The 13,177-nt window shown below is 40.6% G+C and overlaps 2 gene segments (V, D, J or C); both read right to left on the bottom strand.

Annotated features, from left to right (window-relative positions):
• Positions 1–13,177, bottom strand: part of LOC134076577 (Ig mu chain C region membrane-bound form-like) — a 125,001-nt gene that overhangs the window by 68,339 nt on the left and 43,485 nt on the right.
• On the bottom strand, positions 5,275–5,766 carry LOC134076578 (immunoglobulin heavy variable 1-46-like). The segment is given in 2 exon segments: positions 5,275–5,588; positions 5,677–5,766. Coding segments are annotated over 2 exon segments (375 nt in total).

The following is a 13,177-nucleotide window of genomic DNA, read 5'->3' as shown; positions in this document are numbered from 1 at the left end:
TCCGAATCCAAATGCTTTACAGGAGATCTTAACTGTCTCTCCTGGTCTCTTCACCTGAGCAGGAGACTGATCCAGTCTGATCTCATCACAGACAATACCTGAGAAATTACACATAATATTCAGTTGTTTAGATTAAGTACTGTAGAAAATATAAACTGTTTTTACAATGTTACTCTAACCCCTAAAGCATGCTTTACCTTGTATCACTACCAGCATTAAAAGAACATTATTGAACGGGTAAATGGCCTCATTCTGTCACTTCTGAATGTGTATCTGAGGTAAATGAATGCTGTTGGTTATGAAATGTGTCATTAAGTAGCAATGATGTAGCTCACGACTTTGCATAACTTCCTCTTTCACGTTGTGATATAATTTGCACATAAACTGGTCTCGTGCTTTACAAGTACCTTTGCATTTTTTGGTTTTAACTCATTGGATAATGTGTTTTCACTGAGTACATTTTATTTGGATCTGTTTCATCATTTTTAATACATTTCCTTTTATTTTCCCATAACATATTTGAATCATTGTGAATTGTACAATGGTTCAAATAACCACAACAAAAAGTTACCTTTGCTTTCTTCCACAACAAAACTTCATGTACAGTATATCTTTCTTTTTTCGCAAAGTGCCTCGCTCCTCAGCAAAATAATAAGCAACCAAGCTGTGACCATAAACTATGAACATTGCAAAAATCACCTACAGTAGCATGGAGCTGAGTCCTTAAGAAGTGGTCAGTGTCATTAGGAAGTAAGAAACGGCAGTATATTTAGTTTCCAAAATTGTACCCTTTTTCACATCCAGCTGACTCACAGGATGCAGCTGTCAGTATCAGAAGCAGGGTGGTTCTGCAGGGGCTCAAGCATGGCGGGGAGCTTTGCTACCATCTAGTGTCAACAACAACAGAGGAACCAGCCTAGTCTAAAGAAGCTACAGTGTACAGCTACTGTATGTGTAATTCTGTTTCAGGTTGCCTTGAACACGGCCACAAAATACTTCTTGGCTTCTCTCTCCTCCATGAAATCGCATGATTACCAGAAGTTGCTTCGTCTCCACGTGAGGAATATAGCCCAGAATGCATTGAGGACAGACCGGGGACAGACTTCAGTATAAAAGTGGACCGTGTGTGTTTACGTACGTGTGAGTGTGTGTGTGTGTGTGTGTGTGTGTGTGTGTGTGTGTGTGTGTGTGTACGTGTGTATGTGTGTGTGTGTGTGCATGGGTGAGTTAGCATCGCTCCATTTCTTGTGTGTGCCCTGCCTAAAAGAAGCCATGTGTAATTCTGTTTCAAGTTGCCTTGAACACGACCACAAAACACTTTTGCATTCACTTGAATTATATTTAATACAACCACCTCACATGGTAGAATGTGGCATTATAAAAGAGCCGGCCCGGTGCTAGTTGGTTTGGAGGATACTGTATATGGACAATCTGGAGTTTAGGCCTTTTTAACATCATGTGAAAACAGTTGTTATTTGTGTTCTGAGTCAGTGATACCCAACCCTCAAGACTTAATGGAATGTGATGACCAGATGGATGGAGAACAACTCCAATCAAATAACATTTGCAAATGACTTCAATGGATCACGTTTTTGTTCTGTCGTGGTGATGTTTTGCGGCACAGTGACTCTCGGGCACAGTAGTATACAGCTGAGTCTGCAGTCTGCAGGCTCTGTCCCTTTAGATTCACAGTCCTGCTGGAAGTGTCTCTGGAGACGCTGAACTTGCTCTTCAGTTTTTCACTGTGGTACACATTGCCACTACCACACACACACCCAACCCACTCCAGTGCTTTTCCAGCAGGCTGCTTTATCCAGTTAGTACAGTAGTTGCTATCAGTCAGTGAATACCCAGAAACGCCACAGGACAGGGTCAACACTTGACCTGGCTGTGTGACCACAGAGCTTCGTTGATTCAGCTGAACTTGACAATGGACACCTGTGAACAATGATGATCATATTATAGAAGGATAATCAAAAAATATGATTAAGGATTACTCATTAAATATGTACTGTAAGAGACTGAGTAACTCACATGACACAGTAACCAGCAACAGTAAGAGGGGAGATGTAGGAAACATGATGTGTCTTCAAGAAAAGCAGGTCAGGGCCGCCACTTACTGTAGATCTCCAGCTGTCTGAACTGAGTGACAGAGACACAGCTTCACACTAAATACAGAGAGGGCAGGGTTAGGCTGAAGTCATTTGAATATGCCAGACTATAAAAGCTATAATATTAATGTTTCAGTGACACACCTATCAATGTAATCATGTGCTATCATATTTTATAAAGCTCCAATGACACATTCATGTTTCATAATTCATTCATATAAGGCATTATATTCTTATAAATATGTGAACATCATGAGTTGTTATAGCCTCTTTTGAATACTATCATAGAATCTGATCAACCATGTGATTTGCAATCCATGATTAATTCATAATACATCATGATCTTTCAATTTGTCAAACTATTCATCAGTGTAATGCATCATAATCATATCTATTCAAGCTCAACATTATGGATAATTTGACTGACTCAAAAGGATTTGCGAAGTTAACAACGCTTAAACTGAACAAATCCATTTCCATTCCAGCGGTCCTCTGGTCTTTGTCTGATCCAGTGCATCCAACTTGCCATTGTAAGGTGATATTCACCATCTCTTCTGATCTTTAAGCAGTCTAATTTCTTCACAAATATATTGTTTTGAGATTAAGACTCACATTGTAAGAATTTCCTCAATAAAGTGTAGCAGTCTTTTCCTTTATCATATTGTGTCATGCCTAATCTGACTGTGACTGTAGGCTATGCTCACCGTTGTGCAAGAAACTTGGAGGGAGGCTAGAGTGGGCACCGGAACACATCAACAAAGTCTAATCCTATTTCATTTAATTTCATTGTCACGTGTTCTGATATGGAATAATTACACAAAAGTCTCTAATTTTGCATTTACTTTGTTGGTTCAATGGTTGTGTGTAAAATGGAATATACAACTAATATTGGATGAAACAGCATGAAGATTCAATTTCTATAGATTCTATATTTCAGTATCCAATATGTTTCATCTATTGTACTGCAGACACTGCAGCTAGAGGTCAGGGTATCACCAAAGGCGGAGGAGGGGGAGGAGGGCATTTATACAACAATTGAGACATAGTAAAAACTAATCTGACAATGCAAGGCACTATACAGATTGTACATGAAAAATGTTTTCATGTATGGATTCCCAAGAGCCAAAGCTTTCAAATGGTGGTTTTATGCTACATAGCAATATGGTGCATACAATTGATTTTGAATGTTGGGGGAAGGTGGGGAGGAGGGTTTCATAACAGATTAAAAGTGCACTTTCTCTCCTGGAAAAAGGTACACGTCCCCTTTCATACGTGTGCAAGTGCCTGCTTGAGGACTAAATCTGCACATCACTCAGTCGATAAATACATGTTCAAGCATCACCTACTGTTGTGGAATCCTTTCTCTTTATATAAGAGTGTGTGTGTGCGTAAACAAGTTGGTGTGTGTATGACGTGCAAGATCTTTGGTGCATTTTGCATGTGTGGTTGCACCACAATTGTCACAAAACAGAGAAAGAGGCAACATTGATTAAAAGAAAAAACTGTGGTAATGGGGTCTGATGTTTTTGTTCATCTCTGCAGTATATTGCTGCACAGTGACTCTCTGGCACAGTAATACACAGCCGTGTCCTCAGTCTTCAGACTGTTCATCTGTAGATACACCTGCTTCTTACTGTTGTCCCTGGAGATGGTGAATCTTCCTTGAACAGTTTGAGAATAATATGTGGTGCTACTCGAAGGGTAAATGTAAGCCAACCATTCCAGCCCTTTCCCAGGAGCCTGTCTGACCCAAACCATGTAAGGATCACTGCTGAACCCAGAGTATGTGCAGGTCAGTTTGTGAGAGTTTCCAGGTTTAAGAACCACTGACTCAGACTCAGTCAGTGTCTGACCACTGGATTCTGTCATAGATAAAACAAGACTGATGTTTGACCATTACACATTACACATAACCATTACACATTAGATTCATATAACTAGTTAGTCCTCACCTGTGATTAATATTGCTATTAAGAGGAAGGCAGTTAACATGTCCATGCTTCAGTGTGTGCAAAAATCTTTCTCATGTGGGGTTCATCTCTCATGAGCTATATACCCGCACATCAAATCCTCATTTTTGCATGAGGTCCCAATTAGTGGGAGGACTCAACGTTGGAACTCAAAAGCAGAGGAGTTGGAGTGGACGTGGCGCTGGTGGATTTTGACACCTTTTCTGAATTTTGAAGTGCTATACATGAAAGATGCTTCCAAAAATGACAAAAAAAGAGAACAAATCCTCAGTAGTTTTAAATCTTACATGAAGACATAATAGTTTTTCAAAGTTGGCTCTGGAGGAACATTAGCATTCTATAAAGTGCTGCGGGGTGCTGTGACGGTATACTAGAGCTACCATCCTCTAGAGGCTCACATTTCATTCCTTTTACAAACCTCTGTTTGCCAGGTTCATTTTTTTGTCTCGTGTTCCAATATTTCTGAACGAACATTGTTTTCAATTAAGTATTTCTCACCAAAAAAAAACAACATACCAAGCCCAGTAATGTTATTGCAAGAACTGTCTTGATGCTTCAAAGATTTCCACTGTCTACCAGGATGTCTGTGGTGGAACAGGAATCAGTCTCAGGATTGGGCTTTAATGAGCCAGGTGATATTTAGTATCGTTCTGTAGCTTACAGTATTCTTTAGTCTGGCGCCTGTCAGATAAGAGGGGAGGGGCTGGAAAAGATTGAGTGTGCGGACTCCATAATGATTTTCTCTGTCTGCCTCCTGACTCCTGATTCATGAAGGGTGGACAGTGGGGCTAATTGTTTTATCTGCCTTTACTCTTCACCACAGCCTTGACAGGAGCTGGCTGCTCTGAATCAGACTGTAATTGATGTACTGTACACATGTCAGATTCCATGTCTTTGACTGTAAATTCTAAATGTGTAATCTTGCCTCCAAGGAAGTGAAGTATTAGCATTTAATTGTGAATATTGCATGTTGGCTTGCATAAACTTTACTGAGAAAGTCTTGTATGCCTAGTGTCGATTTTAAGACACAAAGAAATGGGACTGTGAATTTGACAGGTTCATTCAGGGCTTACTTTGAAGCTGTAACCGAAAATATTACTTCAAAACAATTACATTTGCATCCATTGTATCACTGTTTATCTGTTGACTGTCAGATGCTCTGGGTTTTGGTACAGCTGCTTTGCCACAGCCAGTCACTGTGACTCTCGAGCGCAGTAGTAAACAGCAGTGTCCTCTGCTCTCAGACTCTTGGCCTCTAAGTACTGTGTGCTGGTGGATCTCTCCTCAGTCAGGGTGAACTGGCCTTTCAGAGACTCTGCCTGATACACAGTCCCAGTATTCATTTGCCCAATCCACTCCAGGGGTCCTCCCAGTTTCTGTCTGATCCAGTGTATATAGTAGCTTGTCATTGTGAATCCAGATATTTTACAGGAGATCTTAACCGTTTCTCCTGGTCTCTTCACCTGAGCAGGAGACTGATCCAGTCTGATCTCATCACAGACAATACCTAGGGAAAATGATACGTCAGCAATTGTTTTGACAATAAACAGGTTTTACTACAATATTATTACGCTAACCTCTAAAATATGATTTACCTTGTATGACTACCAGCATTAAAAGAAAATTAGTGAACAGGTTAATGGCCTGTAGTCTCATTCTGTCGCTTGAATGTGTACCTACTGAAGTAAATGAGTACTGTAGGCTAGGTTATGAAATGTGACATTAAGTAGCAATGATGTAGCTCATGACTTTGCATAACTTCCTCTTTCATGTTGCAATGCAATTTGCATATGAACTGGTCTCTTTCTTTAAGCACCTTTTGATTTATTGTTTTAATTCATTGGATAATGTGTTTTCACTGACTATTTTCTATGGCTCTGTGGTTTATATTTTTAATACATTTCCTGTTGTTTTCTCCGTCATGTTTTAAGTATTGTGAATTGTAATATTGTTCAAATAGCCACAACAAAAAGCTACCTTTGTTACTTTCTTCTCCGCTTCCACAACACAACTTCATGTATATCTTTCTTTGTTCTCCAAGTGCCCTGTTCCTCGGCAAAACAATAAGCTACCAAGCTGTGACCATAAACTATGAACATTGCAAAATTCACCTTGCATTTGTCAGTTAGGAAAGTTAGGAGCTGAGTACTTGAGAAGTGGTCAGTGTCAAGTAAGAAACTAGCCTGACCAGCCAGACCCACATCAAGATGTAGGGTCTGGGAACTCACCGTGCAGGGCTCAATCGGAGGGGTGGGATAAACAGTTGTCTTTCAAATTCCCTCTCCGCAATAGGATAACGGCAAACAAATCATCTTCTTGTTTTCAAATAGCAGGATGCGTAACCGTCGCAACCTCTGGTCGCATGTCAGTCACCGTTGTGTTAAGCCCGCCCACCGACTCTATACACGCTGTGATTGCCCGTCCGTTTCTCGGTTTCTCAGCTCCTAAGCTCAATGGAGCCTAGCAAGACTGCCCCGCCAGCCAAATTATATTTGATATATTTGCACCACAAAAACGTTGTCCAGGAAAAATTCAAACCTCGTTATCACTTACTTATTTTTCGCGATTCCTATCACTGCGCGCTACTGACAGCTGGACAACGTTTTTGTGGTGCAAATATATCACTCTGTTGAACGCATATGGTTTTGAGAAGAAAAACACTTTACTTTCGTGACCCCAGAAACTTGCTGAAGAAAATAGTCCGGCATCAAAAACGATCAAAAACCGGCTGGATCTCGGCTCACAGGACGCTGTCGGGGGTAAGTCAGTGCTGATGCACTACGTTGCTGACAGGGAACCCATACAACTTCGTGTCTTAAAATCCGAACTATCCCTTTAACATCCAGCAGACCCACAGGATGCAGCTGTTAGCACCAGAATCAGAGTGGTGGGAGACACATGCATCTGCAGGGGCCCAGGTCTGGAGAGGAGATTTGCTACCCTCTAGTGGCAACAGCAACAGAAGAAGCAGACTCATCTAAATAAGCTATAGACCTCTGAAGTTCGCCTACAAAAAGGATCCAAAGCTGCCATCTTTGCCCATATAAGGAGATCCGGGAGTTAATTGAAGCTAACTGCCTATGGCAAGTTGCATTGTAAGTTAGCTTTGGGGTAGCAAAGATCAAAGTGTGCCGTCTTCACCTGCCGAAGATCACAGTATCCACTAGAAGGCAGTGGACAAAACTGTGTAGTGAAAAACGTCTGCATTTCAAATGTCATCATCCCCGCAAGAGTTTAACAGGTGCGATTATTGAAAATCCCCATGTTATTTTCCCATAGAAAAAATCTCAAGATACCGGATCTCCTTATTTGGGCAAAGATGGTGGCTTTTTTGTAGGCGAACTTCAGAGGTCTATATGTAATTCTGGTTGAGAGGTTCAGAGACTTTATAATGAGGCCACACAGAACTCAAAACAACTCCATAGGAATGCATGGGGTCAGCTTGTATTGCCACTATGGCAGTTGTCTACACAAGTTGGCCCTTCCACGCCCAAAAGTCGACATGTGGATACACCGTGCCAATCATGTGGTGTGTTGTGAATGCATTATGCCAATCATTTGTTAGGATCTTGCCGCTGGAGCGATTTTGGTGTCATCATGAAGCCTTAAGAGCAGTTCTGCCCGAAAGATGTGCGATAGAAAGTGTGTTGCAATATGGTCACCGAATGGAGGGACATGCCTAAAAGGAATTTGGTTGTCTTGAACAGGACGACACTTGCATTCACTTGAATTCAATTGTATTTAAAGGTTGTATCAGGAATTGGAGGCGCAAACATAAATGATCACATTCATCTACATGTAATCTTTCCTCACGATCCGGTACCTGCCCGGCCCATAAGCAGGCCGTCAAAAAAGCTGTACACTAAAAAATTGGTGCTATCAATCATTCAAAATCAAAATAGATAGGCTTCCAACCAATCACCGACAGGGGGTGGGAGTGGGATTTGCTTTAAGAAATGTGCATTCATGATGTGTTTTTTTTTTTTTATAATGATGCACGGAACATAAGGGAGGGGCGAGCTAGCTCGTGTTTGGGATCTCGCTTCAAACACACAACATAAGTGACGTCATCGCTGATATCACTGATACAACCTTTTGAGTTCAATTCCCTAATTGTTTCAGTGTCTCCCCTTGTATATTGTTACCCTGTGTGTTTAAGGTCTTGTGTTTGTTTTTGTACTTAGCTTTGTTATTGTGTTTAGTCAAGGTTGTTCTGTTCCTGTGTTCCTGTTTTGTTAGTGTATTTCATTTGAGTTCATTCTTGGGCATCTTGTCCTACATTTGGGTCCAACCTTACCTGCAACCATGACAAGATTGTTATCAGATTGTTTGAATAAAGTTATATCTCTAAATGTAAATGGTAAAATATTTAAATATTTGACCAGCTTTTGGGGAACGCAAGACTGTGAGTCTAAAGGGACTGAAAATGTGTGTAAAGCTGTTGCTCTCTGTCAGTTTGAATAATTGTGCTATGAATGTAATTTCACAGTAGTGTGTTAGCAATTGGAAAAAAACTGTAAACAAAACTCACTGCTTTACACTCAATTTCCAAATGTCCAACCCACTCCTAGCAAAATGATACACATGTATGGCTATTATGTACATTATCACATCATGAAAACTAATTAGTTAATTAGCAGCCTAGCAGCCTAAGCAGTGTAAATTAAGGTTTTCCAATTGTTAAAACACAATTTTGAAAACTAGACTTGTTTTCTCAAAATTCACACACAATTCACACAACCACACACCCAAACTGCGAAATACCTCATATATTCTGCAAAATGAAGCACTGCAACCAAAACTACATAAAGCATAATCTTCAAAATCAAACTTTTGCACCACATGGCACTTCATTCATTCACCAGATGTTTGTCTAACCAACACGTAATAGGCAGCTGCTGCTTTATGTTAAATGCAAGTCATCTGTGGTTTAGTATGTTACTTATGTGCGCTGTTCGTCTAAGGAGGGTATTTGGGCAAAGAGAAATAAGCCGGGGTATGAAGCTGGTCACATGATGAATGGGGGAAGTGTTTTTGTACAGCTTGGCTTCTGCCCTCCTCCACTGTGCCCTCCGAGCGCAGTAATACACAGCAGTGTCTTCACTCTTCAGGCTGCTCATCTGTAAGTAGAGCTCACTTCTGGAATCATCCCTGGAGATGGTGAATCTCCCCTGGACTGACTGGGAGTAGTAGATTGGGCTACTGGCTGTGGAAATATAAGCAATCCACTCCAACCCTTTACCAGGAGCTTGTCTGATCCAAGCCAAATACAAGTTACTGAATGTAAACCCAGAAGCACTGCAGGTCAGTTTATGAGATTGCCCAGGTTTAATTGCCACTGGTTCTGACTCAGTCAAAGTTTGACTATATCCACCTGAGGTCAAGGGGAAGAAAAATTTAGAATTATGATAGAAAGCAATGCAACATCAATAATGTTGTTTCTGCAAATAGGAAACAAGGCGAAGAAAATAGTTTTTTACCTTTGAAACAAGCAACCATCAGAATGAATGTAGCTATGAGTCTCATGTTCAGTTTTGGAGTAATCGTAGTGCTGTGTGATCTTTCTGACATTGCTGTAATATTTATTGGAGGTGAGCTCCTCCTCCTAATACGTAAGTAAGGACACTTTGTGTTAAAAGCATAGATTGTTTAAAATGGGTTAAAAGTAGATTTTTTTTGACGCTCATTGGGTCATAAATATTCAGACTGAGGTAGATGCCTATTTGAATATTATTTCAACAGTTTTGGGTCATTTTAGAGGCAATAGGTAAACAGAGACGGTTGGTTTCAGTATCTTTGAGGTAAACAATAATAACGATAAAAAAAAAACACAGAGAATATGTTTATATTTATTTGGTAATTTGTTAACCAATTTGTACCACCATGAAACTTCCCCAGTTATTTACCCACATTGAAATGTATGTTTTATATTACTATTATATTATAGATTTATGAAAATATATGTTTACATGTGTGAATGAGCCATTATTAATTATACCCCACTTTGCACACATTTCAAAACAGATATCTGAATGTTGTATGAAGCCATGTTCAAAATGATAGTTTTGATGATACCTCCAAAGTTGCTAAGGAGAGAATTTTGGATATCACTTTTTATCATTCCAAGCATTTTCATCATGTTTTAGTGATAAACTCATAAATCAAGCTATGAATGGCAAATTCCTCCGAAACCCAGAATTCACATAATGAAAAAAGTAAATTTGCAATGGACATCAGAGAGTCAGGAGTTGACTCCTTGCGAGTGCTTAGAAGTGGTCAGTGTCATTAGGAGGTAAAAAAAAAAACTGCCAGTACATTTAGTTTCCAAAATGATACCCTTCTACACATCCAGCAGGATGTAGTAACAGAATCAGAGAGGTGGGAGACCCATTCTTCTGCAGGGGCCCACGAGTAGTGGGGAGCTTTGCTTTGTAAACTCCACAGTAAGCTATACGTTTTCATTGGAAATAAAAGCTGATGGCTTATTAACCATCCGTGGATTTTTGTGTAATTATTCCATATTTTGTGTCATTTAGAGCATTCAGCATTTGGCATTTAGAACCAAAAGTCATATGGGGAGTTTCCATATATAGGGCATTTTTAAAATGCATATGGCAAATAATGGTCTACAGCATATTTCATGCTATATAGATCTAAAGTAGCCTACTTTTGCACAAAGCTTCACAGCTTCAGACCTGGTGCTAGGGCTCAGTAGTGTTTCTAAAGTCACATATCAAGTGACCTAGAGGGCTGATATGTGGTCAGTTCAGAGATGCTTGTTATCCGGTAGAAAAAAATAAATAAAATATTCCAGCCTCTATACTGCAGTGCCAGTACATCACACAATTATTCTGATCTCCTAAGAAACTACAGGGTCTCAGCTTTCCAAAGAGGTCAAGCATGGGTCCCAACCATATCATTTTCAACATGATGCCTGGAATGCATCAATAGAATGTGTTAGTTTTTAATGTGTCGGATGGTTGGGGTACTCGAGCCGAGTCAAGGCGTAGAAAGTGGTACGTAAGTTTCAAGTTGTATTCAACATAGCCACTCAACATTTTTGCATTCACTTGAATTGTATTTACGTAACACAACTTTCTCCTGTGGTAGACCAGTATTCACAATTTGGTGATATTTCTAGGTCGTTTTTGGACATTTTAACCTAATAAGATGCCACCTTCAACTGAACAGTATCAGTCATTGTGAATCCAGATATTTTACAGGAGATCTTAACCGTTTCTCCTGGTCTCTTCACCTGAGCAGGAGACTGATCCAGTCTGATCTCATCACAGACAATACCTAGGGAAAATGATACGTCAGCAATTGTTTTGACAATAAACAGGTTTTACTACAATATTATTACGCTAACCTCTAAAATATGATTTACCTAGTATGACTACCAGCATTAAAAGAAAATTAGTGAACAGGTTAATGGCCTGTAGTCTCATTCTGTCGCTTGAATGTGTACCTACTGAAGTAAATGAGTACTGTAGGCTAGGTTATGAAATGTGACATTAAGTAGCAATGATGTAGCTCATGACTTTGCATAACTTCCTCTTTGTGCCTTTCAGAGACTCTGCCTGATACACAGTCCCAGTATTCATTTGCCCAATCCACTCCAGGGGTCCTCCCAGTTTCTGTCTGATCCAGTGTATATAGTAGCTTGTCATTGTGAATCCAGATATTTTACAGGAGATCTTAACCGTTTCTCCTGGTCTCTTCACCTGAGCAGGAGACTGATCCAGTCTGATCTCATCACAGACAATACCTAGGGAAAATGATACATACTATTCTTTCTTTGTTCTCCAAGTGCCCTGTTCCTCAGCAAAACAATAAGCTGTGACCATAAACTAACATTGCAAAAATCACCTTGCATGTGTCAGTGTGGATAGAGTTGCAATTGAGGCCAGAAAGCTGAGTCCTTGTGAAGTAGTCTGTGTCAAGTAAGAAACGCCAGTATATTTACTTTCCAAAACTTCACCCTTCTTAACCTCCAGCATACCCACAGGATGCAGCTATTAGTGACAGAATCAGAGAGGTTGGAGACACATGCTTCTGCAGGGGCCCAGGTCTGGAAAGTAGATTTGCTACCCTCTAGCGGCAACAGCAACAGACTCGTATAAATAAACTAAGTGTACCTCTGGTTGCAAGGTTCAGAGACTTTCTAATGAGGTCGCACAGTACTCAAAAGAACTCCATAAGTTTGTAATGCCACTATGGAAGTTGTCTACACAAGTTGCTCCTTCCGCGTCCAAAAGTTGACATGTGAATACACCGTGCCAAACATGCGGTGGTGTGTTGTGAAAGCATTGTGCCAATCATGTGTTCGAGGAGCGAGAGCGAGGTCGGTGTCATGAGGTCTTGTACACGAGCAGACCTCCCCGAAATAGATGCACAATAAGTGCCCAAAATGTGTTACAATATGGTCACAGAGTGGAGGGACTTGCCTAAAAGGAATTTGGTTGTCTTGAACATGGCCAGACTACACTTGCATTCACTTGAATTGTATTTAAAGGTTGTGTCAGGAATTGCAGGCGCAAACATAAATGATCACATTTATCTAATCTTTCCTCACAGCTGCCCTAAGCAGGCCATCAAAAAAGCTGTACGAACAATCGGTGCTACCAATCATTCAAAATCAAAATGAACAGGCTTCCAACCAATTACCAACAGGGGGTTGGAGTGGGATTTGCTTTAAGCAATGTGCATTCATGATCTGTTTTTTTATATTAGGTGAGTTCATGATGGCTGCGCAGCACAAAAACTGCGCAGCACAAGATGCACGTGGTTAAAAATCTGTCCACGATGGTCTAGATGGGTGTGTTTACGACTCGGCAGTCGATATCACTGGCAGTCGATATCAGCGGCGCAGCAGCTCTATACAGTAGGTACTGCGGAGCCTAGACCCTGCCTTCATGACGTCAGGACTTTGCCCTAATTGGCTTTTACATCCCTGAGGTATGTGCAGGTGTTTAGATGCCTCTTCATATCCACAAGGGTCCGTGCCTCATGTTTCATCACATGGTCAAGTCTAGACTACGGGAAGTAGAGAGTGTACAACTTCATAGCAGCGTTTGTATCCCCTCCCCTGCTGTC

The sequence above is a fragment of the Sardina pilchardus genome, chromosome 3, assembly GCF_963854185.1.
Source record: "Sardina pilchardus chromosome 3, fSarPil1.1, whole genome shotgun sequence".
NCBI lineage: Eukaryota > Metazoa > Chordata > Actinopteri > Clupeiformes > Clupeidae > Sardina > Sardina pilchardus.
The sequence above is the reverse complement of the archived record's forward strand: the minus strand, read 5'-3'. Positions and strand labels throughout refer to the sequence as shown.